At 48.9% G+C, this 27,771-nt stretch overlaps 1 protein-coding gene across 1 annotated transcript; it reads right to left on the bottom strand.

Moving 5' to 3' along the window:
- Positions 1-307: 307 nt before the first annotated feature.
- On the bottom strand, positions 308-26,512 carry LOC117501081. Its single transcript, XM_034159889.1, has 6 exons — positions 26,427-26,512; positions 26,100-26,331; positions 25,869-26,003; positions 25,655-25,741; positions 25,329-25,564; positions 308-470 (listed from the first exon to the last, which is right to left on the bottom strand). Exons 1-6 carry the CDS (start codon positions 26,510-26,512, stop codon positions 308-310), a joined length of 939 nt encoding a protein of 312 aa, XP_034015780.1.
- Between the last annotated feature and the right edge of the window lie 1,259 nt (positions 26,513-27,771).

Raw genomic sequence — 27,771 nt, 5'->3', positions numbered from 1 at the left:
TCCATCAGTTTGCACCAAAATAAACATCCAGATGCGCTGTATGTAGTAATAGAGGACTTCAACCACGTAAGCCTGCAAGATATTCTCCCCAAATTCCACCAGAATGTAAACATTGCCACACGAGGGGAAAACATGCTGGACAAAGTGTATACAAATATACATGGAGCTTACAGAGCAGCCCCCCACCCCCATCTTGGAGCCTCAGACCACATCTCACTCCTCATGCTTCCTGCTTACAGTCCAGTACAGCGGCTGCAACAACAGGGAGCAATGTGGACCTGGAGGAATACTCATCGACTGTGCACTGCTACATCCGGAGCTGCATAGACAGTGTGACCACCTCCAAGACCATCAACATCAGGCCAAACCAGAAACCCTGGATGACCAGAAAGGTGCGCTCCTTGCTGAAAATTTGTGATGCTGCATTCAAAGACAGCGATGCAACAGCTCTCAGAGCAGCCAGAAGGAACCTGTCAGCGGGAATAAAAAGAGCTAAGTTCATATGCCCTCAAGGTTCAAGGCCACCTCCAATCCAACAACCCACGGAGCATGTGGAGGGGCATCAAATGCATCACGGACTACAAAAACAATGTAGCACAGTGCTCTGCAGACCCAGCGCTCCCGGACACTCTGAATGCCTTTTATGCGCATTTTGAGGTGTCCAACACCACCACCCCCTTCCAAGTCCCTCCGTCCCCCAAAGACCCCCAGTCAGCAACATCACTACAGCTGAGGTGAGGAATGTGCTGCAGAGGATCAACCCCCGAAAGGCCTCGTGCCCAGACAGAATACCAGGGAGGGTCCTTAAATACTGTGCTCACCAGCTGTCTGAGGTTCTGGCGGATATATTCAACACCTCTCTGGTCCAAGCCAGAGCTCCGCCGTGCCTCAAGACATCAAGGATCATCCCTGTGCCAAAGACCTCTGCACCATTCTGCTTCAACGACTACAGGCCAGTTGCACTCACCCCCATCACCACAAAGTGCTTTGAGAGGCTAGTGATGAGGCGCCTGAAGCAGACCATCGATGTGACTGTAGATGAGCACCAGTACGCATACAGCAGAACCGGTCCACAGCTGATGCCATCTCCACTGTGGTGTATCAGGCCCTCTCCCACACAGAGAACAAGGACTCCTGTGCAAGGCTGCTGTTCCTGGACTTCACTTCTGCATTCAACACCATCATCCCGCAGAACTGGTTGAACTAGGAGCCCCCTCAGCACTGTGCAACTGGATCCTGGACTTCCTGACTGGGAGGCCACAGAGTGTCAGGATCAACACCACCTCATGCTCCACCATCATCCTGAACACTGGCTCACCCCAGGGTTGTGTGCTCAGTCCATTACTGTACACATTGATGACCTTCGACTGCAGAACCCAGCACAAGAATAATCTTGTTATTAAGTTTGCAGACGATACAGCAGTGATCAGGCTCATTAGCCAAGGGGATGAGACAGCGTACAGGCGAGAAGTGGAGAACCTGACACGGTGGTGTGGAGACAACAACCTCATCCTCAACACCCAGAAGACCAAGGAGATAGTTGTTGACTGCCGCAGGTCAGCCCCCTCCAGTAGAACCATCACTAGACCATCACCTCCAATGTCTCTATTTTTTGAGGAAATTGGGAAGGGCCAGACTGAACACCGAGGTTCTCTGGGCCTTCTACAGCTGTGCAGTGGAGAGTGTCCTGTCCTGCTGCCTCCCTGTGTGGTATGGTGGCTGCACGGTGGCGGAGAAGAAAGCACTGCAGCGGGTGGTGAAGTCTGCACAGAGGACCATCTGCAGCTTACCACCCATTGGGGACATCTACATCTCCAGATGTAGAGACAAAGCCACCTGCATCCTCTGAGACTCCACCCACCCTGCGCACAGTCTGTTCACACCCCTTCCCTCTGGAAGGAGGCTGTGCAGCATCTGGGCAAAAACATCCAGACTGAAAAACAGCTTCTACCCAATTGCTGTCAGACTGTTAAACAGTTCAACATCCACCACCAAACTGTAAACATTGCACTAACATGCACATTGTCACCTTCTTAATACTCTAACGCTGCTGCTGCCAACCCTGTGCCTTGTATATATATTCTATGGCCACAGGGGTGCGCATATTGTACATTGCAAAAGTTTATATTGCAAAAGTTTATACAATAGGTTAGATAAAAAAAAATTGTCCCAGTTAACTACTCCGAGACCTGGAGAAACTGCATTTCATTCTGCCTTGTAGGTGTCGAGTGACAATAAAAGTGAGTCTGAGTCTGAGTCTGAGATGCAACGTATATTCCAGAGAATACAGTAGGATGAAAAACAATACCCGTACATGCATCACTGCTGTGCGGTCTGACTCCTGCAGTGTTCGATTCTGGAGTGCACAGAGTGTTGGGTAGGGTCATGGAAATCAGCGGCTTAGGTGCATTGATTTCTTATACTTGGGTATTAGAAGTTTATCTTAATGCAATTAAAGTGTAGAGTTGAGTGACTGAAGAGTGATTCACTCATCTCATTCATGTCCTTGGCCTTTGAGGCAGAGAAATGCCTGGGAAGAGCTTTTGGAGTCATGGGTTTTGTCGACAGAGCTGTTTGGCGTTGCCGATATCTTTGCAGGAGAACAAAGATCTGAGTGTTTAGGGTCCTGATGGTACCTGTATGGTTGTGATACTTGGACATTACCCTGTGACCTAAAGCAGTAACAAGATGTCTTTGGTTCTCTTTGGAGGATCCACTTGGTTTATGAGGCCCATGTAATGGTTCTCTGAGCATGATTATAGATGCCTCAACACTGAGGACCCCAGTGGCTGAAGAAGAAGACACCCATGTTTCCCCTGGCTGTGGAAGACAGATGGCATGGACCCAGCTCATGTTCCTAGACCAGACCAGACCTAATCTAATGAAAGACATTGCTTAGAAAAAAAGATTTACCATTTTTTGAAGATGTGGGTATGTTGTCACTCGATGGTGGCCACTTGTCATTCTGGTGGGTTTGTGTGAATTTTTTGACTGTGTTGTCTGTGATCTCTTCCATCTGAACAGACAGTTTGATCCAAACACTGAGATACAGTGTTGACTCAGAGTCATCCACATCTAAACATCCAGGCCAACAGCTGAGCAGCCAACAGTTGAACTCAGTCTGGAATTTCTGTGTCAGTCAGTCCAGGCAGCAGAATGTCTGTGCGTGCGTGCGTGCATGTGTGTGTGTGTGTGTTTCACTGCATCATAGGACGCAGCTTCCACAGCACTGCACATTTCTCAGAAAGTGGAAACATGGAATCACCGCTCTGACTAACAATGCAGACACAGTTGACATCTGAGTAACAATAAAAAAAAAACAAAAAAAAAAACTGTAACTTGTGCAGTTTGACTGTTTCCATCTGGAAAAGACAACGCAGACATTGTTTGACACAAATAGACAATGAGGTCTCAGTAATAAAGAATACTATGAAGGGGAGCTGGCACCACCACCAGGATGCAGAATTCCTGTCAGCTGTAGCAACAGACTGTAGGTGATGATGTGATGAACCGACACAGACAATAATTTACTTCATTGAAAGATATGACAGAGCTTTTGTGTTTTGCAAATTATCTATATTATAATAGCCAAGTGGGCTCTGTTTGCATGCAAACTTGTGGACAGTTGACAGTTACCGTTTGGCATGCTTATGTATTTTGCGTTAAGGATGAATGCTGCAAAAGCGGAATGTTAATAGGACTAATATGTTTTGAGAAATTACAGATTATAGCTAACCAGTAACCAGTGGACATTGTGCTGCTATGCATCAAGGGAGTTTGGGGGTTTTGTGGTTTAAAATGTTGTTATTGTGATTCATGTTAGTTTAACAGTGTTGTTAGTGTTATTGATTTATTGTGCTTTTGTAGTTCAATTGGTTTAGTCAGTTTAGTTAAGTGTTATGTTGCTGTTACCATGAGTGACCTAAATGTCATGTTCCCAGAACCATAAGGGACAAGTGTAGTGCTTTTAATGTCTTCCAGCACAGTCTCTGTTTGTCAAATTAAAAACACTTGCTTACAGCAGAATGCAGAAAAGACAAAAAACTCTGTGTAAGTGCATGTGTGCAATTTTGATCATGTGCAAACTGGGGAGAGCTGACATTTATACCATTTCATATGCTTATGTATTTTGGGTCAAGGATGAACACTGTGAAAAATGGAAAGTTGATAGGACTAATATTTTTTGAGAAATTAGCAATTATAGCTAACCAGTAAACAATGGACATTGTGCTACAATGCTCCATGGGAGCTTGGGGGTTTTAAATGTTGTTATTGTAGTTCATGTTAGTTTAACAGTGCTGTTAGTGTTATTGATTTATTGTGCTTTTGTAGTTCACTTGGTTTAGTCAGTTTAGTTAAGTGTTATGTTGCTGTTACCTTGAGTGACTTTAGTGTCATGCTCCCAGTACCATAAGTCACAAGTTGTAGTGCTTTGAATGTCTTCCACTACAGTCTCTGTCAAGTTAAAAGCACCTGCTTACAGCAGAATGCAAAAAAGACAAAAAGATCTTTGTACGTGTGTGCAATTGGTATGTTTATGTATTTTGGGTCAAGGATGAATGATTCCAAAACCGAATGTTGATAGGACAAATATTCTTAGAGAAGTTACATATATTAGCGAAAAACACTGAACAATGGACATTGATATTTGCATTCTGGACTCACACTCCATTCCAGCAAGGGGTGGTAAATCATCTATATATATTAAAAGTGTGAGTGTGTCCATAGATGCGTGAGTGTGTGCATGCCTGTGTAATTTTATTTAGTAAGTTTAGTGTAAGTCCATAATATAATTGTAAATACGCTAAAAATAGATAAATGACAGAAGAAAGTGAAAACACTTACAATGGTATAGAAAAGTTTTGGCACCCCTGATGATTTCCATGATTTTCCTCGTAAAGCATTGGTTGTTTGGATCAGCAATTTCAGTTAAATATAACATTGTTTGTTTTTGTCCATAGACAAACAGACACACACGCCAGTGAAAACAACACAATGCTCACTGCTTCACTGAAACACAGGGTAACAGGATCCTAGGTTAGAGTGGTTATCAAGCACAGTTCTTGGAGACTGGATAGCGACTGTTTCAGAGAACAAACACTGGTGATTATACAACCTCCTGTGCTGAGCCCTATAATTTCTGCTTCATATATATACACTCAACAAAAATATAAACGCAACACTTTTGGTTTTGCTCCCATTTTGTATGAGATGAACTCAAAGATCTAAAACTTTTTCCACATACACAATATCACCATTTCCCTCAAATATTGTTCACAAACCAGTCTAAATCTGTGATAGTGAGCACTTCTCCTTTGCTGAGATAATCCATCCCACCTCACAGGTGTGCCATATCAAGATGCTGATTAGACACCATGATTAGTGCACAGGTGTGCCTTAGACTGTCCACAATAAAAGGCCACTCTGAAAGGTGCAGTTTTGTTTTATTGGGGGAGATACCAGTCAGTATCTGGTGTGACCACCATTTGCCTCATGCAGTGCAACACATCTCCTTCGCATAGAGTTGAGTTCGCAGGTCGTCAATTGTGGCCTGTGGAATGTTGGTCCACTCCTCTTCAATGGCTGTGCGAAGTTGCTGGATATTGGCAGGAACTGGTACAAGTTGTCGTATACGCCGGCCCAGAGCATCCAAAACAAGCTCAATGGGTGACATGTCCGGTGAGTATGCTGGCCATGCAAGAACTGGGACATTTTCAGCTTCCAAGAATTGTGTACAGATCCTTGCAACATGGGGCCGTGCATTATCCTGCTGCAACATGAGGTGATGTTCTTGGATGTATGGCACAACAATGGGCCTCAGGATCTCGTCACGGTATCTCTGTGCATTCAAAATGCCATCAATAAAATGCACCTGTATTCTTCGTCCATAACAGACGCCTGCCCATACCATAACCCCACCGCCACCATGGGCCACTCGATCCACAACATTGACATCAGAAAACCGCTCACCCACACGACGCCACACACGCTGTCTGCCATCTGCCCTGAACAGTGTGAACCGGGATTCATCCGTTAAGAGAACACCTCTCCAACGTGCCAAACTCCAGCGAATGTGAGCATTTGCCCACTCAAGTCGGTTACGACGACAAACTGGAGTCAGGTCGAGACCCCGATGAGGACGACGAGCATGCAGATGAGCTTCCCTGAGACAGTTTCTGACAGTTTGTGCAGAAATTCTTTGGTTATGCAAACCGATTGTTTTAGCAGCTGTCCGAGTGGCTGGTCTCAGACGATCTTGGAGGTGAACATGCTGGATGTGGAGGTCCTGGGCTGGTGTGGTTACACGTGGTCTGCGGTTGTGAGGCTGGTTGGATGTACCGCCAAATTCTCTGAAACGCCTTTGGAGATGGCTTATGGTAGAGGAATGAACATTCAATACACGATCAACAGTTCTGGTTGACATTCCTGCTGTCAGCATGCCAATTGCACGCTCCTTCAAATCTTGCGACATCTGTGGCATTGTGCTGTGTGATAAAACTGCACCTTTCAGAGTGGCCTTTTATTGTGGGCAGTCTAAGGCACACCTGTGCACTAATCATGGTGTCTAATCAGCATCTTGATATGGCACACCTGTGAGGTGGGATGGATTATCTCAGCAAAGGAGAAGTGCTCACTATCACAGATTTAGACTGGTTTGTGAACAATATTTGAGGGAAATGGTGATATTGTGTATGTGGAAAAAGTTTTAGATCTTTGAGTTCATCTCATACAAAATGGGAGCAAATCCAAAAGTGTTGCGTTTATATTTTTGTTGAGTGTATATATACACACACGGTAAAATTAATTGTCTCACGTTTGTGGTGCAGCTTTTTAATCCGTACACGTTATCACTAATGTTTTCAGAAAGAAGAAGGTGTGCCACATTCCTGGCAAGATGAGAAGTGAAGTGTGCAAACGCGCAAAGAAGCAGGAAGGTGGGTGTGGAGCCGTAACTTGGACTCTGTTCAAAGAGGCTGCAGATCCTCAGCAGTTACACCAGGAAGCAGCTCTAACTTCCCTCAGTCATGAGCGCCACAATCAGTTCTGCTGTTACTCACTCATTCACCTTCAACCTTATCTGGGATCGGGCTAAAGCTATTAGCTGTGATATAATATAATATAATATAATAACTATATGAAGCAGTCGAGTAATTGTTGTGCATCTAAATGGATGGTGGCTATGCCAGAAATTAAAGTCACAGAAAGTCAATAATGTGTGGCAGCACAGTAGAGCAGTGGTTGGCCCTCCTGCCAAAGGTCCAGGGTTCATGCCCACCAATGCCCAGTGTGGAGATGGATGAGGTGCTGTGGAAACCCCAAATGAGCAGAAGCACCTTGGGTGGGTGGCCTTAAAGTTGACAATGCAAGTACAAAAATATAAACGCAACACTTTTGGTTTTGCTCCCATATTGTATGAGATGAACTTGTTGTGTGGGCTGCTGAAGAGGAGGTACTGCTGGCCCACCACCACCAGTCGGCGCCCTGCTTGGAGTGCGGGCTTCAAGCATGAGAGGGCGCCGAGACAGAGAGTGACAGCTGTCGCTCATTTACACCAGCTGTCACCAATCACCAGCGTCCCTACAAAAGCCGGATTATTACTCCACCTCCTCGCCGAGAAATCAGCTACCGTCTAAGGTAACCTTCTCTGCTGAATTATCGTTGTATCTAACATTGTTCTGTGTGCAGCCGTGTTCCTGCGGGCTCTGTCAGAAGCTGGATTGGCGGATAGTGGGAGGGCGACGTTCTTCGCCTCTCACTCCATCCAGGGATGAGACTAACAGGAGCTGCACGGGTGAAATTGTTTCTGGAGGTGGAGGTTTTCCCTCCTTGAAGATCTGTAGGTGAAGGAGTACTGGGTGTGTGGATACACACTCACCATTGACTGTTTTTCATCTTCTGCCAGCAGTATCAGGGTCTGCAACAGAAGACGGTGACCACCTGGGGACTCAGGACTTGGCGGCTCCGGTGTTCTTCAGGCCGTTGGTGGTGGAAGCTGTGTGGGTCCCGGCTCTTTGATCGCCAGAGGTCTCCTATCTTCGAGCCTGCCCGCACGTCACCTTGTGTTTAATTGGCATTGTATCTTTGTCTGTATCCAGTTGTGCGTTTCACAACATTAAATTGTTACTCTTTGTCTTATCCATTGTCCGTTCATTTGCGCCCCCTGTTGTGGGTCCGTGTTACGACACCTTCCCAACAGGATTTCTCGGCCATTCGTCATGGATCCCGAGGGGCGTCAACCACAGCTTGAACAGCCAATGGGAGAACAAGGAGCGCAGGCGTCAGCAGGAGGTGTGGTAAGTGATCTGCAGCAAATCCTTACCACTTTCACCGCTCAGTTAAATCTGGTAGCCGAGCAGAATGCAGTCCTCAATCGGAGGGTGGAGGCTCTCACCGCCAAAGTGGAAGCGCGCGACTCAAGCGCTGCTGCAGTGACTCCTCCTGCTGGCTCTGGGCCACAGACAGACGTTCCACTGGCCGTTCAACAAACCCCCCCACCGTCCCCTGAAGCTTACATAAGCCCTCCAGAACCGTACGGAGGCTGTGTCGAAATGTGCGCAGACTTCTTAATGCAGTGTTCGCTCGTTTTTGCACAGCATCCAGTTATGTACGCATCAGATGCCAGCCGGGTGGCTTATGTGATTAATTTGCTTCGAGGTGAGGCACGCGCCTGGGCTACGGCACTTTGGGAACAGAACTCGTGGCTCCTGACGTCATACACTGGGTTTGTACGGGAATTCAAACAGGTGTTTGATCAGCCCAACAGAGGCGAGACCGCCTCGAGCGTGCTGCTGTCAATGAGACAGGGAAGCCGGAGCGCAGCTGATTATGCAGTCGACTTCTGCATCGCGGCTGCGAGGTCCGGCTGGAATAATGTTGCGTTCCGCGCCGCCTTCATAAACGGACTGTCTCCGGTCCTGAAGGAGCATCTGCTGGCTAAGGAGGAACCGCAAGATTTCGACGGGCTTATCAATTTGGTTATACGCTTAGACAACCGGTTGAATGAACACCGTCGGGAGCAGGCCAGGGGGCGTGGTCGGGCTCAAGCCGTCCCTCTTTCCTCCGGGTCCGAAAGGGTGTCGTCGTCCCCACGTTCCACTGCCAGAGGGCTCCGTGTGGCAACAGCTCCCCCTGCTGACGAAGCTATGGACACGAGCAGGGCCAAATTAAAATCAAATATCAGACAAAGGAGGCTGGCCCGCGGGGAGTGTTTTTTCTGTGGCTCTTGTGAGCACAGGTTAAAAGACTGCCCCAAACGATCAAACTCCAACGCCCATCCTTAGGAACTGGGTTAAGGGTGGGCCATAATATGTACATGGGGAAAACCCATAAATCAGTACGAATCCCAGTAACAATCCTGAGTGGGGATTTAACCCTTCACGCCCCAGCACTGGTAGACACGGGGTCAGAAGGGAATCTGCTGGATAGCAGATGGGCCAGGGAAGTACGGCTTCCTCTGGTGGCTCTGCCTTCACCATTGAAGGTGCGAGCACTAGATGGCACTCTACTCCCGTTAATTACACATCAGACACAGCCCGTGACCTTGGTTGTGTCTGGGAATCACAGGGAGGAGATCGTGTTTTTTGTGACACCTTCTACCTCCCGAGTGATTCTGGGATTTCCATGGATGGTGAAGCACAATCCCCAGATTGATTGGCCGTCTGGGGTGGTGACGCAGTGGAGCGAAACCTGCTCTGGTGCAGCCTGATCCTGCTCGCCAGTTCATAGTGGAGGTGGACGCCTCTGACTCAGGGATAGGAGCCGTTCTGTCCCAGAGCGGGGAGTCCAACAAGGTTCTCCATCCATGTGCCTACTTTTCCCGCAGGTTGACCCCCGCTGAACGTAACTATGACGTGGGCAATCGGGAACTCCTCGCGGTGAAGGAGGCTCTTGAAGAGTGGAGACACCTGTTGGAGGGAGCTACGGTACCTTTCACGGTTTTCACGGACCATCGGAACCTGGAGTACATCCGGACCGCCAAGCGGCTGAACCCCAGGCAAGCCCGCTGGTCCCTGTTCTTCGGACGCTTTGACTTCCGGATCACCTACCGTCCCGGGACTAGGAACCAGCGATCCGACGCACTGTCCCGGGTGCACGAAGAGGAAGCCAAGGCCGAGTTGTCAGACCCCATCGAGACCATTGTTCCCGAGTCCACTGTCGTGGCCACCCTCACATGGGACGTGGAGAAGACCGTCCGGGAGGCCCTGGCAAGGAACCCAGACCCGGGGAACGGTCCTAAGAACAGACTCTACGTCCCACCAGAAGCCAGGGCTGCCGTCTTGGACTTCTGCCACAGATCCAAGCTCTCCTGTCATCCCGGAGTGCGTAGGACCGTGGCAGTGGTCCAGCAGCGCTTCTGGTGGGCGTCACTGGAAGCCGACGTCCGAGACTATGTCCAGGCCTGTACCACCTGTGCTAGGGGCAAGGCGGATCATCATAAGATCAGGGGCCTCCTCCAGCCCCTGCCTGTGCCTCATCGCCCCTGGTCTCACATCGGCCTGGACTTCATCACGGGCCTCCCACCGTCATCCTCACGATAGTGGACCGGTTCTCCAAGGCGGCCCACTTCGTGGCCCTCCCGAAGCTCCCGACGGCCCAGGAGACAGCAGACCTCCTGGTCCACCACGTCGTGCGTCTGCATGGGATACCATCGGACATCATTTCGGATCGTGGTCCCCAGTTCTCCTCGCACGTCTGGAGGAGTTTTTGTAAGGAACTGGGGGCCACCGTGAGTCTCTCGTCCAGGTATCACCCACAGACGAACGGCCAGTCAGAGCGGGCGAACCAGGAGTTGGAACAGGCCCTCCGCTGCGTAACCTCCACGCATCCGGCGGCTTGGAGTGACCATCTGGCCTGGATCGAGTACGCCCACAATAGCCAAGTCTCATCTGCTACCGGCCTCTCCCCTTTTGAGGCGTGTTTGGGGTATCAGCCCCCATTGTTCCCACTTGTGGAGGGAGAGGTCGGGGTCCCCTCGGTCCAGGCCCACCTGCGGAGGTGCCGCCGGGTGTGGCGGACCGCCCATTCTGCCCTGTTGCAGGCCCGGACGAGGGCTAAGGCCCATGCAGATCGCCGGCGTTCCCCAGCCCCTACATACCAGCCTGGGCAGGAGGTGTGGTTGTCAACTAAGGACATCCCACTGCAGGTTGAGTCACAAAAACTCAAAGACCGGTTCATCGGACCTTTTCCTATAATCAAGATCCTCAGCCCGGCCGCAGTGAAGCTGGGAGTTTCAGCTTCACCCAGTGTTTCATGTCTCCAGATTAAAACCATACCACGCCTCACCACTCTGCACTCCCGGACCCGTACCACCTCCTGCCCGTATCATCGACGGGGAGCCGGCATGGACTGTTCGTCGGCTCCTGGACGTCCGTCGGAAGGGCCGGGGTTTTCAATATCTGGTGGACTGGGAGGGGTACGGACCCGAAGAACGCTCCTGGGTGAAGAGGAGCTTCATCCTGGACCTGGCCCTCCTTGCAGATTTCTACCGCCGACACCCGGACAAGCCTGGTCGGGCACCAGGAGGTGCCCGTTGAGGGGGGGGTCCTGTTGTGTGGGCTGCTGAAGAGGAGGTACTGCTGGCCCACCACCATCAGTCGGTGCCCTGCTTGGAGTGCGGGCTTCAAGCATGAGAGGGCGCCGAGACAGAGAGTGACAGCTGTCACTCATTTACACCAGCTGTCACCAATCACCAGCGTCCCTACAAAAGGCGGATTATTACTCCACCTCCTCGCCGAGAAATCAGCTACCGTCTAAGGTAACCTTCTCTGCTGAATTATCGTTGTATCTAACATTGTTCTGTGTGCAGCTGTGTTCCTGCGGGCTCTGTCAGAAGCTGGATTGGCGGATAGTGGGAGGGCGATGTTCTTCGCTTCTCACTCCATCCAGGGATGAGACTAACAGGAGCTGCACGGGTGAAATTGTTTCTGGAGGTGGAGGTTTTCCCTCCTTGAAGATCTGTAGGTGAAGGAGTACTGGGTGTGTGGCTACACACTCACCATTGACTGTTTTTTATCTTCTGCCAGCAGTACCAGGGTCTGCAACAGAAGACGGTGACCACCTGGGGACTCAGAACTTGGTGGCTCCGGTGTTCTTCAGGCCGTTGGTGGTGGAAGCTGTGTGGGTCCCGGCTCTTTGATCGCCAGAGGTCTCCTATCTTTGAGCCTGCCCGCACGTCACCTTGTGTTTAATTGGCATTGTATCTTTGTCTGTATCCAGTTGTGCGTTTCACAACATTAAATTGTTACTCTTTGTCTTATCCATTGTCCGTTCATTTGCGCCCCCTGTTGTGGGTCCGTGTTACGACACCTTCCCAACAGAACTCAAAGATCTAAAACTTTTTCCACATACACAATATCACCATTTCCCTCAAATATTGTTCACACACCAGTCTAAATCTGTGATAGTGAGCGCTTCTCCTTTGCTGAGATAATCCATCCCACCTCACAGGTGTGCCATATCAAGATGCTGATTAGACACCATGATTAGTGCACAGGTGTGCCTTAGACTGCCCACAATAAAAGGCCACTCTGAAAGGTGCAGTTTTATCACACAGCACAATGCCACATGTCGCAAGATTTGAGGGAGCATGCAATTGGCATGCTGACAGCAGGAATGTCAACCAGAGCTGTTGCTCGTGTATTGAGTGTTCATTTCTCTACCATAAGCCGTCTCCAAAGACGTTTCAGAGAATTTGGCAGTACATCCAACCAGCCTCACAACCGCAGACCGCGTGTAACCACACCAGCCCAGGACCTCCACATCCAGCATGTTCACCTCCAAGATCGTCTGAGACCAGCCACTTGGACAGCTGCTGAAACAATCGGTTTGCATAACCAAAGACTTTCTGCACAAACTGTCAGAAACTGTCTCAGGGAAGCTTATCTGCATGCTCGTCGTCCTCATCGGGATCTCGACCTGACTCCAGTTCATCGTCGTAACCGACTTGATTGGGCAAATGCTCACATTCGCTGGCGTTTGGCACGTTGGAGAGGTGTTCTCTTCATGGATGAATCCCGGTTCACACTGTTCAGGGCAGATGGCAGACAGCATGTGTGGCATCGTGTGGGTGAGCGGTTTTCTGATGTCAATGTTGTGGATCGAGTGGCCCATGGTGGTGGTGGGGTTATGGTATGGGCAGGCGTCTGTTATGGACGAAGAACACAGGTGCATTTTATTGATGGCATTTTGAATGCACAGAGATACCGTGATGAGATCCTGAGGCCCATTGTTGTGCCATACATCCAAGAACATCACCTCATGTTGCAGCAGGATAATGCACGGCCCCATGTTGCAAGTATCTGTACACAATTCTTGGAAGCTGAAAATGTCCCAGTTCTTGCATGGCCGGCATACTCACCGGACATGTCACCCATTGAGCATGTTTGGGATGCTATGGACCGGCGTATACGACAGCGCGTACCAGTTCCTGTCAATATCCAGCAACTTCGCACAGCCATTGAAGAGGAGTAGACCAACATTCCACAGGCCACAATTGACAACCTGCGAACTCAACTCTATGCGAAGGAGATGTGTTGCACTGCATGAGGCAAATGGTGGTCACACCAGATACTGACTGGTATCCCCCCCAATAAAACAAAACTGCTCCTTTCAAAGTGGCCTTTTATTGTGGGCAGTCTAAGGCACACCTGTGCACTAATTATGGTGTCTAATCAGCATCTTGATATGGCACACCTGTGAGGTGGGATGGATTATCTCAGCAAAGGAGAAGTACTCACTATCACAGATTTAGACTGGTTTGTGAACAATATTTGAGGGAAATGGTGATATTGTGTATGTGGAAAAAGTTTTAGATCTTTGAGTTCATCTCATACAAAATGGGAGCAAAACCAAAAGTGTTGCGTTTATATTTTTGTTGAGTATACCTATGCATAATTGCAGCTGAAACGTATGTCAGGCTTTGACATCAAGCATTTCTGGCCCACACATCTGTCAGATTTCATCCCTTGTCTGTATGATCACATGTTCGTGTGTATGTGTATACATGCATATGTGCGTGCATGCACCTGCCTGGTTTCCCTTGTGCAATGGTTAGGTTTCTCTTTGTTGTTTGTGCACAGACACACCATCTGGTCTGTCTTACTTCCACACCTGTGTCTCATTGTAAATTCACAGACCTGTCTCATGTTTTTTGTCATTAATCATCATTTATTAGTTACTGGTTTTGACTTCGTGTTTGTTGTATCATTCAGTTTTTCTGACTTACACTGCAGCAGTCTGCTTCTGTATTTTGTTATCCTTGTTCTTCAAGGTTCTGGTTTGTTATGCCGCTGCACCAGCATTACATTTGGACTGTTATTGTACTTCAGGCATGTTTTCCTTCCCCATGTATGTTCCCCATGGAGTTTTTTGTCTTACACCGTAAATAAATATCTGTCTGACCTTGGAAACTGCTTGTTGCCCTGCATTCTGGGTTCATTCCCACAAAATGCTTCACAGGAAATGCTTCACCAGATGTCAGTAGTAAGGTCTCTCAAGATCTTTGCAACCTTATTGTTGCAAAACATACTGATGGCACTTGTTACAGAACGATTTCTAAAGTTCTGAATGTTCTCGTGAGCACTGTGTGGCCATAATCCGGAAGTGGAAAGAACATCACGTCACCATAAACCAGTCATGACCAGGGGCGTCGGACTGGGGGGTAAAGGGTACTATGTACCCAGGGCCCAGAGCATGGGGGGGGGGGCGCACAAAAAACTAGCATTAAATACATTTTTGTGTTCCATGTTATTAATGTCCATACAATTCATGCAGTAAAAGAATATAATTAGAATGAATGTATAAACGTTGCAAAACACAATTCTGCTCTAACAATAATACTGAAAGATCTCTGAGGGCCCTTCCACCCCTACACAGTTGTACAATGGTTTAGTCCAGGCGCACAGGCAACAGTCCCCCCTAGTTGTCAACTAATTTAGCCATCAATTAGTTGTTAAATAACTTTGTTTTACCGCAAATGTTTTGTTTCTTCCATATAAATCAACCGTTTCTGCAGCGTGGCTTTGCTTTGAACCTTGAACCAATCGAAGCAGTGATTCGCAGATCGAAGCAGTGATTCACAGATCAAAGCAGTGATTCGCAGATCGAAGCAGTGATTCACAGATCGAAGCAGTGTTTCGCAGATCAAAGCAGTGCTTCAATCGGGTGCTTTGTTAAATCCTGTGAACACCTAGTGACTCTTAAACCTCCACTTCATCCCTGTTTTATTAAGTTTAATGACAATTTGTTTCAGTCAAACCACATCTAAGCTGTGTTTTTACACAAGAAAAAAATAAAATGCAGTAAACTGCACATTTGTGTCTTTTTTCATGAAAATATCTTATTAAATATAACATATTATACTTTCATCAGGTCTTTAAAATACTTTTGTGGACTCTTGCTGTAATATGTTGTCAGTGGTTGAGATAGTTGCTGTCGGCATCTAAACCTGATAGAAATGTCTTTGTGGTGTGTCGGTGATGTATGTCTGTGCAAAATAAAACAAAACACTACTCCAGGTATATTTTTGACGAGAATATAACTTTGTTACAAGCTCAAACGTTGATGTTGTGTGACAAAGGCCTTTTAATAATAACTCACTTAAAGAAATAATGGCAAAACTCACATGTGAGTAAAAAAACAAAATGATTAATCGAAAAAATAATCGACCGATGAACTGATTAGTAAAATAATCGTTAGTTGCAGCCCTAGTGTTTAGGCTGAAATAAAATATGTCTTTCCTAAATAAATCAAAGTCCGGATTTCAAAAAAGAAGAGGAAAAAGCACAGGGAAAGAAAACTAAATGAGGGAAAGCAGCTGCTAACCAAACATGCCCAGCTCGTCAACCATTTGGAAGATTCAGACGTCTTTCGGTGGCTTTTCAGTCGTGTGACTATCCGAGAAATTGTGGACAAGCTGGACATGTCAGGGCATGTTACAACATGTCCTGTGAGGCTTCATCAGGGAGGCGCTGTTGCTGCGCCATCAGCTTTGTGCCGATGAATTTCGCCGCCACTCTTTTCATGGCAAAATCTTCTTTCACAGTGGAATGTGCTGAAAAAGTGCTGATGTCCACCTCTTCTGCAATTTCTTGGATAATCACACGACAGTCCCACATCATCACAGCGTTCACTTTGGAAATGATCTGGTCGTTTCAGCGTGTTGATGCCGATCGGAGCGCGGCGCACCCTCCACCGTTGTGCGGCCGTCTTTAAACCGGTTGTACCACTCCTTAATTTGTGTGATGCCCAGAGGATCGTCACCAAAAGCCGTCTGAATAATCTGAATGGTTTCCACCTGGCTATTGCCCAGTTTGTGGCAAAATTTGATGCAGTCGCACTGCTCCAGTCGTTCCGCCATTTCCTTGCAAAGAAAAAACGAGAGACTCCACCCATCCTCACACAAAGGCTGCATACAAGCAAATGACACAACCGACAAGCATGAAAAAAATCACGCATGCACACGAAGGTTCAAGGTTGGCTCATGCAAGCACACGTGATTCAAATCCATCAGGTTTTTGAAAAAAATAAAAAGGTCAGATACTTTTCTAACAGACCTCGTACAAAAGTTTCTTTAACCAAAACATCAAATCTAGCCTTTCATGTCAGATGTACGTTCTGGCAAATTGTAGCTGAACTATCGGGTCTTCTTTTTAAGAAAATCCTCCTCTACACCACTTCATCAAGAAGCTGGGTGTTATATTTTTAATCAATGTATATCAGTCGCGTTTCACTTTCATTCACTGAATATATGATTGTTAACAAAGTTAGTTTATTTTGATGGGTAAATAAATGTTCATCAGAATGTAGTAATGTACTAACTATAAAAAGATAAGTATTTTGCATTATATCGCAATCAAAAGTGCCTCAGTCACTCATTTTTATGTTATGGAGTTACCTACACTTCGAGAATTGGATGGAGGTTCCAATTTTATGCCTGTTTGTCTATCTTCCAGTTATCATTCAGAAACCAAGTGTCAGGCTGTGGTGCGGGGTGGTTGGACACAACTGCAGGATTCAAACACTGGAGTTGTGAGTTTGACAGGGTTTAAAGAAGGAGCAGGTGTTGGGAAAGTGTAGGAACACGGACCCACAACAGGGGGCGCAAATGAACGGACAATGGAATAGGTCAAATAACAACACTTTACTGTTGCGAACGTGCACAACAAACACAACAAATTACAACAATGGACAAAGTTCAATTCACAAAGGTGTCATGTGGGCAGGCTCGAAGATAGGAGACGCCTCTCCAAAGTAGAACCGGAACCACACGGTTTCCTCCGCCACAGGACCCCGGGAATACTGGAGCCGCCAAGTTCCGAACTCCCAGGTGGCCACTGCCTCCGCGTGTCGGACCTGGTACTGCTGGCGAGGAACAAGAACACAATTAACGTGGGCGCGTTTGCACCCAGCAACCTGTACGGCAGGGAAGCTACCTCCACCTCTCGTTGGAGAAAAAAGTCTGCAATCACTCACAAAAATCACAAAGGTTACTGTCAAGCAGTCAGCTGAGATTATTACCTTCCAGGTAGAACGATATCTCGGCGATGAGGTGGAGATGCCGTCCTGCTGATATACCCCAGTGATAATTGTCGTCAGCTGTCTCAGGTGATGGGTGACAGCTGTTACCGAGGCTGCTCCTGTGGGACGGCGGCGCCCTCTGGTGGTGGTGGGCCAGCAGTACCTCCTCTTCAGCGGCCCACACAACAGGACCCCCCCCCTCAACGGGCGCCTCCCGGCGCCCGACCGGGCTTGTCCGGGTGGCGACGGTAGAAGTCGGCCAGGAGGGCCGGGTCCAGGATGAAGCTCTTCTTCACCCAGGAGCGTTCTTCGGGACCATACCCCTCCCAGTCCACCAGATATTGAAAGCCCCGGCCCATCCGACGGACGTCCAACAACCGGCGCACTGTCCAAGCCGGCTCGCCATCGATGATCCGGGCAGGAGGTGGTGCCGGACCGGGTGTACAGAGGGGCGAGGTGTGATGGGGCTTGAGCTTCGACACATGAAACACAGGATGGATCCGCAGTGAGGCTGGAAGCTGAAGCCTCACTGCGGCGGGATTGATGACCTTGAGGATTTTAAACGGTCCTATGTACCTGTCCTGTAGTTTAGGGGAGGCCACTTGTAGTGGGATGTCCTTTGTGGACAACCACACTTCCTGCCCGGGGCGATACGTAGGGGCCGGGGTCCGCCGCCGAACTGCATGGGTCTTCGCCCTCATCCGGGCCTTCAACAAAGCAGAACGGGCGGCGCGCCACACCCGACGGCACTTCCGCAGGTGGGCCTGGACCGAGGGCACACCGACCTCCCCCTCAACCACCGGGAACAACGGGGGCTGATAACCCAAACACACCTCAAAGGGGGAGAGGCCGGTGGCTGATGACACTTGACTGTTGTGGGCGTACTCGATCCAGGCCAGATGAGTACTCCAGGCCGCCGGGTGCGCGGCTGTCACACAACGCAGTGTTTGCTCCATTTCTTGATTGGCCCGCTCTGCTTGCCCGTTGGTCTGGGGGTGATACCCGGACGAGAGACTGACCGTGGCCCCCAGTTCCCGGCAAAAGCTCCTCCAGACATGCGAGGAGAACTGGGGACCGCGATCGGAGACGATGTCTGATGGTATCCCATGCAGGCGGACGACGTGGTGGACCAGGAGGTCCGCCGTCTCCTGGGCCGTAGGGAGCTTCGGGAGGGCCACGAAGTGGGCCGCCTTGGAGAATCGGTCCACTATCGTGAGGATCACGGTGTTTCCCTGGGACGGCGGGAGGCCCGTGACAAAATCCAGGCCGATGTGGGACCAGGGGCGATGAGGCACGGGCAGCGGCTGTAGCAGTCCCGGAGCCTTGCGATGGTCGGCCTTGCCCCTGGCACAGGTGGTACAGGCCTGGATATAGTCCCGGACGTCGGCCTCCAGGGACGCCCACCAGAAGCGCTGCCGGACAACTGCCACGGTTCTTCGCACCCCTGGGTGACAGGAGAGCTTAGAGCCGTGACAGAAGTCCAGGACTGCAGCCCTTGCCTCTGGTGGGACGTAAAGTCTGTTCTTTGGTCCAGTCCCGGGGTCCGGGCTTCGTGCCAGGGCCTCCCTGACGGTTCTCTCTACGTCCCAGGTGAGGGTGGCCACGATAGTGGACTCCGGGATGATGGGTTCCGGTGGATCCGACAACTCCGCTTTGACCTCGTCTTCGTGTACCCGGGACAAGGCATCCGACTTCTGGTTCTTGGTCCCGGGCCGGTAGGTGATGCGGAAATCAAAACGGCCGAAGAACAGTGACCAGCGGGCTTGCCTGGGATTCAGCCGCTTGGTGGTCCTGATATATTCCAGGTTCCGGTGGTCAGTGAAAACCGTGAATGGCACGGACGTTCCCTCCAACAGGTGTCTCCACTCTTCAAGAGCCTCTTTCACCGCAAGGAGTTCTCGGTTGCCGACGTCATAGTTCCGTTCAGCCGGGGTCAACCTGCGGGAAAAATAGGCACACGGATGAAGGACCTTATCGGTCTTCCCACTCTGGGACAGCACAGCTCCTATCCCTGAGTCCGAGGCATCCACTTCAACCACTAACTGGCGACTAGGATCGGGCTGCACCAGAACGGGTGCAGACGAGAAGCGCCGTTTCAACTCCTTGAACGCGGCATCGCAACGATCCGACCAGGTGAAGGGGACTTTTGGTGAGGTCAGGGCTGTCAGGGGGCTAGCAACCTGGCTGTAGCCCTTAATGAACCTCCTGTAGAAATTCGCAAAGCCGAGGAACTGTTGCAGCTTCCTACGGCTTGTGGGTTGGGGCCAGTCTCTCACCGCTGCAACCTTGGCCGGCTCAGGAGCGACGGAGTTGGGGGTTGGCTGTTAACAAACAGCCGGTTCTCCAATAACCGCTGCAGGACCTGACGTACATGTCGGACATGGGTCTCAGGATCCGGAGAAAAGATGAGTATGTCGTCTAAATATACGAAGACGAATCGGTGCAGGAAGTCCCGCAAGACATCATTAACCAATGCTTGGAACGTCGCGGGAGCATTTGTAAGACCGAACGGCATGACCAGGTACTCAAAATGACCTAACGGGGTGTTAAATGCCGTCTTCCACTCGTCTCCCTTCCGGATCCGAACCAGGTGATACGCATTCCTAAGATCAAGCTTGGTGAATATTTTGGCTCCATGCAGGGGCGTGAACACCGAATCCAACAAGGGTAAGGGGTATCGGTTACGAACCGTGATTTCGTTCAGCCCCCTGTAATCAATGCATGGACGTAATCCGCCATCCTTTTTCCCCACAAAAAAGAAACCCGCACCCATCGTGGAGGTGGAATTCCGGATCAACCCGGCAGCCAAAGAGTCCCGGATGTAGGTCTCCATTGATTCGCGTTCAGGTCGTGAGAGGTTGTACAGCCTGCTGGACGGGAACTCAACGCCTGGAACCAAATCAATGGCACAATCATACGGGCGGTGCGGGGGAAGGGTGAGTGCCAGATCCTTGCTGAACACCTCCGCAAGGTCATGGTACTGCACCGGCACCGTCCCTAAATTGGGCGGGGCTCTGACCTCCTCCCTGGCCTGGGAACCGGGAGGAACCGAGGAACCTAAACATACCCGATGGCAGGTCTCGCTCCACTGGACCACTACCCCGGACGGCCAATCGATCCGGGGATTGTGCTTCAACATCCAGGGAAAACCTAAAATCACACGGGAGGTGGCCGGAGTTACAAAAAACTTGATCTCCTCCCGGTGATTCCCCGACACCACCAGAGTTACTGGTGGTGTCTTGTGGGTGATTGGAGGGAGTAGGGAGCCATCTAGTGCCCGTACCTGCACAGGCGAGGTAAGCGCCACCAGAGGGAACCCTATCTCCCTGGCCCATTTGCTATCAAGCAAATTCCCTTCTGAGCCCGTGTCCACCAGTGCTGGGGCCTTCAGGGTTAAATCCTCATAAAGGATTGTAACTGGGAGTCGTGTGGCGATGTGGGTGTGTCCCACGTGAACATCTCGGCCCCCCCCTAGCCCAGTGTCTAGGGGCGGGCGTTGGTGTTTAACCGTTCGGGGCAGTCTCGTACCTGATGCTCAATCGAGCCACAAACAAAACACGCTCCGCGGGCCAGCCGCCTTTGTGTGACCGGTGCCCTAAATGTTGCCCTACTCGTGTCCATAGCTTCGTCAGCAGGGGGAGCTGTGATCGCACGGAGCGCAGGGGCCGTGGAGCGTGGGGAGGGCGGAACGCGGTCGGAACCGGAAGGGAGAGGGACGACGCGTGCCTGGCCACGCCCTTCGTCTCGTTCCCGACGGCGCTCATTTAACCGATTGTCTAATCGTATGACAAGATCGATAAGCCCATCCAAATCCCGCGGTTCGTCCTTAGCCACCAGGTGCTCCTTGAGGACCAATGACAGTCCGTTTACGAAGGCGGCGCGGAGGGCAGTGCTATTCCAGCCGGACCTCGCAGCCGCGATGCGGAAGTCGACTGCATAGGCAGCTGCGCTCCGGCGCCCCTGTCTCATTGACAGCAGCACGGCTGAAGCGGTCTCTCCTCTATTAGGGTGATCGAACACTGTTCTGAGCTCCCTCACAAACCCATCATATGTCAGAAGGAGCCGTGAACTTTGCTCCCAGAGCGCTGTAGCCCAAGCGCGTGCCTCACCACGAAGCAGATTTATCACATAAGCTACTTTGCTAGCGTCGGTCGCGTACATGACGGGACGCTGTGCGAAGACGAGCGAACACTGCATAAGGAAATCCGCGCACGTCTCCACACAGCCTCCGTACGGCTCTGGGGGGCTTATGTATGCTTCAGGGGATGGTGGGGGGGGTCGTTGGACAACCAGTGGAACGTCGCTGTCACGCACAGGGTCTACGGGAGGGAGAGCCGCAGCGGCGCCCGGAGGGCGCGCTTCCACCTGCGCGGCGAGAGCCTCCACCCTGCGGTTCAGGAGGGCGTTCTGCTCGGCCATCAAGTCTAACCGAGTCGTGAAAGCGGTGAGGATCCGCTGCAACTCACCGATCACCCCTCCTGCGGACGCCTGTGCGCCTTGTTCTTCCATTGGCCGTTCAACAGCCGGTTGACGCCCCTCGGGATCCATGACGCTGGCCGAGATATCCTGTTGGGAAAGTGTAGGAACACGGACCCACAACAGGGAGCGCAAATGAACGGACAATGGAATAGGTCAAATAACAACACTATACTGTTGCGAACGTGCACAACAAACACAACAAATTACAACAATGGACAAAGTTCAATTCACAAAGGTGTCGTGTGGGCAGGCTCGAAGATAGGAGACGCCTCTCCAAAGTAGAACCGGAACCACACGGTTTCCTCCGCCACAGGACCCCGGGAATACTGGAGCCGCCAAGTTCCGAACTCCCAGGTGGCCACTGCCTCCGCGTGTCGGACCTGGTACTGCTGGCGAGGAACAAGAACACAATTAACGTGGGCGCGTTTGCACCCAGCAACCTGTACGGCAGGGAAGCTACCTCCACCTCTCGTTGGAGAAAAAAGTCTGCAATCACTCACAAAAATCACAAAGGTTACTGTCAAGCAGTCAGCTGAGATTATTACCTTCCAGGTAGAACGATATCTCGGCGATGAGGTGGAGATGCCGTCCTGCTGATATACCCCAGTGATAATTGTCGTCAGCTGTCTCAGGTGATGGGTGACAGCTGTTACCGAGGCTGCTCCTGTGGGGCGGCGGCGCCCTCTGGTGGTGGTGGGCCAGCAGTACCTCCTCTTCAGCGGCCCACACAACAGGAGGTAGGATTTAGTACACAACAAGGCTGACAGCAAACAGCAACAGTATCCGAAGCATAAGGCAAAAACAGGGTCCAAAACACAGGCAAGCAGGTCAAAACTCACAGAAGAAACATTTAAACTAAGGTACGACGATCTCTCAAGGAAGAGAGGGGAGAGGTGCAATTTATGAAGGGGGCGTGATGAGCAGGAAATGCAGGGAGAGGTGTGGTGGAAGGATCTGGAACAGGGTGTGGCAAACAGGAGGGAGGACTGGAGGGAAACGCCCAACACCAAACACAAGACAAGAAAAAACCCAATAATGAACGAAATGGAAAGCAAACAATCCCACAACCCAAACGCCACAAGTACAATCATGAGTCTGAGTCTGTAGTTGCAAAAAGAGAAGGTTAATAGCCATGAACAATGTAGAAGAGTGAAAACCCCATTGAAGAGGATGATAACTGATTGTGTGCTAGTTCAATTGAGATTAGCTGCGCCACCCACAATGACAGGTTTTGTGAGGCCAGATTGGGAAGCCCCTTCTTCCAACTCCTGATTAACAAGTTCGGCCTGACCTTTGGCTTGTGGATGATACTCCGAAGTGAGACTGGCAGTTGCACCAATTTGACAGAATTCTGACCAGAAATGGAAGATGAATTGCGGCCCCCTGTCCGAGATGATGTCCTGTGGGAAACAGTGTAATTTAAAGAAGTTAGTCAGCAGAGCACCGGTCATTTCTTTGGCTGAGGGATGCTTAGGTAATGGGATGAATTGACAGATTTTGGAAAATCAATCGACCACTGACAGAATTATGGTTAAACCCTGTGAAACCGGTAGGTCAGTTACAAAGTCTATGGAGATGTGAGACCACGGTCGCCTGGGAATATGTAACGGTACCAATTTCCCTTGTGGGCTTCGAGTAGAAATTTTGTAGATGGTGCACACTTGGCAAGCATTGACATACTCCGTAATATCCTGACTCAAGTGCAGCCACCAGAACATGACGTGGTCTTTTTAATTCCCAGATGGCAAGCAAACAGGCTGTCGTGATCCCACTGGATAACTTCCCCTTTAAGGGAGTCAGGGACCAACAGTTTACCCGATGGGCACTCTGAAGGTACTGGTACCCCTCCAGAGGCCGCTCTAACCTTATTTTCAATGTCCCACATAAGGGCTGAGACAAAACACAACATAGGCAGAATAGTTTGGGCATGGTAATCATCAGGATCCAATTTTCCAGACAGGGAATCTGTTTTGCCATTTTTGGAACCGGGTCGGTAAGATAATTTGGAATCAAATCGGCTAAAGAAAATTGACCATCGGGTCTGTCTGGCATTAAGTCTTTTGGCCGTGCATAAATATTCCAAGTTCTTATGGTCTGTCCAAACTACAAAAGGCAGTTGTGCCCCCTCTAGCCAGTGGTGTCACTCCTTTAAGGCCAACTTGACGGCCAGCAGTTCACGGTCTCCAATGTCATAAATCGCTCAGTGGAGGATAACGTCTTACATAAATAGGCACAGGGATGCAATTTGCCATCAGATGGACACATTTGAGACAAGACGGCCCCCACGCTGAAATCAGAGGTGTCCACTTCGACGACCAACTGCCGACAAGGATGCGGGAGGAAAAGCACAGGGACTGAAGTGAAGCATCGCTTTAGCTCTTGAAAAGCTTCCTCACACTCATGTGATCAGTTAATTGACAGGTGGGCGGAGGTAAGGTTATGCAATGGAGCTGCTATGGTGCTGAAATTCCTAATGAACTTCCTACAAAAAATGTGCAAAACAGAGGAACTGTCAATCAATCAATCAATCAGTTTTTTATATAGCGCCAAATCACAACAAACAGTTGCCCCAAGGCGCTTTATATTGTAAGGCAAAGCCATACAATAATTATGTAAAACCCCAACGGTCAAAACGACCCCCTGTGAGCAAGCACTTGGCTACAGTGGGAAGGAAAAACTCCCTTTTAACAGGAAGAAACCTCCAGCAGACCCCCTTGCGGCTACAAGAAGTAACCCAAACCGCCACCTTGCTAGGGTCCATCCAGATCTCCCCCTCAGCCAACACAAACCCCAGGAAAGACACTGAGGATTTGTGAAACTCACATTTCTCTGCCTTGACGTACAACTAGGGTTGGGTATCGGTTGGGTTTTATCCGATACCGATGCCTACTCGGTATTTTTTAAACGATACCGGTGCTTAAACGGTTCTCGAACCGGTACTTTAAAAAAAAAAGAACTGCACACACTTTGTCAAAAAAAACAATACCCTTTTATTCCTAAATAAATTGAAACATAATATTAAGTTGTTGTAAATCTTTAAACAATATAAATAAAACATATGATAATACTAAATATAAAATAAAATGTCCATAATATCAAATAGAACAATAACCCGAACAATCACTTTAATATAAATATAACACAAATATGGAACAAAATATTATAAAACAGTTATTGCACATATAAATAACTTCAATTCTTCAATTGCAGTTCTTCTGCAGGAATATCAGCATATTGGCCTTTTCTGGCAATATATGGCATCTTTCCTGGCTAATTGCATGTCCAGCACAGGAGAAAACCCTCTCAGAGGGGTTGCGGAGGCCTGCACGCACAAATACACCTCTGACAAGGCAGACAAATTAGGGAGGGTATCCCTCTTACCCCACCACCAAGCCACAGGGTCTTGTCCAGATGTGATTGCTGGCATGCCTTTGTAGAGCTCAATCTCTTTCTTGACCTGCTCCGTGATAGAGAGGGCACTGCTTGTGCTCATAGTTGTGTGGAGAAGTTCCCGGTCTTCATCCGCAAATAACTGCTCCAAGGCTGACATCCTGTGAGCTCCTCTTTGCTGTAAAAAACAAACAAGTTTAGTATAACACAAAAAAACAACTATTCATCATCATTGTAGACAAGATAAATAGTATATGACTGCACTTACATGTGTGTCCTCTTGCTCCACCTCCACCTCATCATCACCATCACCACCTACTTCTGCCTCACTCTGATGATGGTCCTCTAGTGGAAGCTGCAGACACAAACCGATTACACACAAAACAGAAATACTTAGTTAAAGAAACTGTAACATAGACATAGAGCATATGAAAAAGATGAGCAATTAGCCCACTGTCTCTGACAAATATGCTGTAAAATACCTGAGTTGCCGTGACATTGTCAATCGTTGCTTTCTCAAGCCTATCCCAAGCTTCTGTAACACCAACTCCCAGCTTGCCTTTAAAGCGAGGGTCCATCAATGTGGCCTCCTGAAGGAAGTTCTGAATTTCTTTATCCTGTAATGAAAACATGATTTAGTGTCCAGTAGTAAAAATTGTGTAGTTTGGCTTCTCTCTTTGTGAACATAGAGATTGGCTGCAAATAGATAGTACCTGGTATCTTTTTTCGAGATCTCCCCAGACCTTCTCTTTTATAGCAGCCACAAACATACTGTCATCATCTGTGGGTAAATATCGTGCCTCCAGCTTTGTGAGGATTGGGATGATTTGGCTGCATGTGAGGGACTTGTCACTTGACACGCAGAGGGTTGAGGTGTACAGGACTTTCATGCATTTCATGAATTCCTCTGCCTTCTCAAAATCACTGTCAGTGAGCCGCTCTAGTCTATGGAATATATACAATAATAAAAAAATGAATGAAAATAATTACAAAAGTTAAACTGACATTATTACAAGGGACCCTCCTGTCTATCACCTCACCTGTCCCTCTCCATTGGTTTCCTCAGCCTTTGATCGAGGCAAGCTGCCTGGATTGCAGGGAACTGCTCCACAAACCGCTCAACCATGATGTACAGAGAATTCCAGCAAGTCCTCACATCAAGGATAACATTATGCTCTGGCAAATCTAAAACACAGACATTTGAATTACAATAAACGACTTCTTATATTTAAATGTATCATGATTATATTAATGCTATTTACTGAGGAGTCGTTGCTTCTCTCTCAAAACAGTTTTGCTTATGGTGGAGTGCTTCAACCACACCACCACTGCACGGATCTTTGCACACCACCTGGTCACAGCTTGGATGCCATACACCTTCTGTGCTGCCAGGTTGAGTGTGTGGGCAAAGCATCCAACTTTTAAAAATTTTAAATTTTTCAGGGCAACATCCAAGTTGCTTGCATTGTCTACTGTGGCAGCAAGGACTTTTCCAGTCAACTTGAACTCCTGAAGAATTTTGTGGATTTCCTCTGCCACCACTAGCCCTGTCTGAGCCTCATAAACTGCTTCAGTGCTCAGAACTTTCTGCTGGATGCTGCCCTTGTAAATGTAGTGAACAGTCACTGTCAGATAGTGGTCCTGTGCCACACTGGTCCATCCATTGCAAGTAATTGCAGTTTTGCTGACGTGTGCAAGCTGTTGGATGACATTCTGTTTCACAACAGAATACCATGCAGGTATTAAGGTGTTGGATAGGTCATCCCTGGATGGTGGTTGATATTTAGGGTTCAGGGCAATGCTCATCTCCCTTCAAAAAAAAACAATATGTATGTGTGTGTGTGTGTGTGTGTGTGTGTGTATATTAGTCTATTTTAATATCTGCCACATTTTCACCTAAAAGATAGTAATTCCACCGTGGAAAATGGATGAAGCCCCATCACCACAAATTTGGTGACTGCCCTGTGGATTTCCTCCACCTTCTTCTTGGGTAGTGCATTCTTCTTAGCCAGGGTGAAAGGAGTCACTGTGGTTACTTGAAAGCCAGAAATAAAAACATTACTATCAAAATAGTTAATAATATACACCTGTTACTCATTAAACGAAAACTGAGACTGATGTAAATATACTGAAAGTTCAACATTTTGTTTACATATATTCAGACTTTTGCTTTAAGCAGACATTGAGCAGAAATATTTAATAGTGTAGCCTCGAGACAGGTATATCGAGACAGGTCACGTACAACTGGCCTACAGTCTTTAGCTATAGCTTACCTATTTGTTGTTCCTATGCAATTGCAAAATTGCGCATTCAATCTTGTGCAAAATGCGCATTCAATCTCGTACATTTTGCATACATACAGTACTTGTTATGAGGTTCATGTTA

Source organism: Thalassophryne amazonica, chromosome 19 (genome assembly GCF_902500255.1).
Source record: "Thalassophryne amazonica chromosome 19, fThaAma1.1, whole genome shotgun sequence".
Lineage (NCBI taxonomy): Eukaryota > Metazoa > Chordata > Actinopteri > Batrachoidiformes > Batrachoididae > Thalassophryne > Thalassophryne amazonica.
This window is presented reverse-complemented; position numbering and strand designations above follow the sequence as displayed.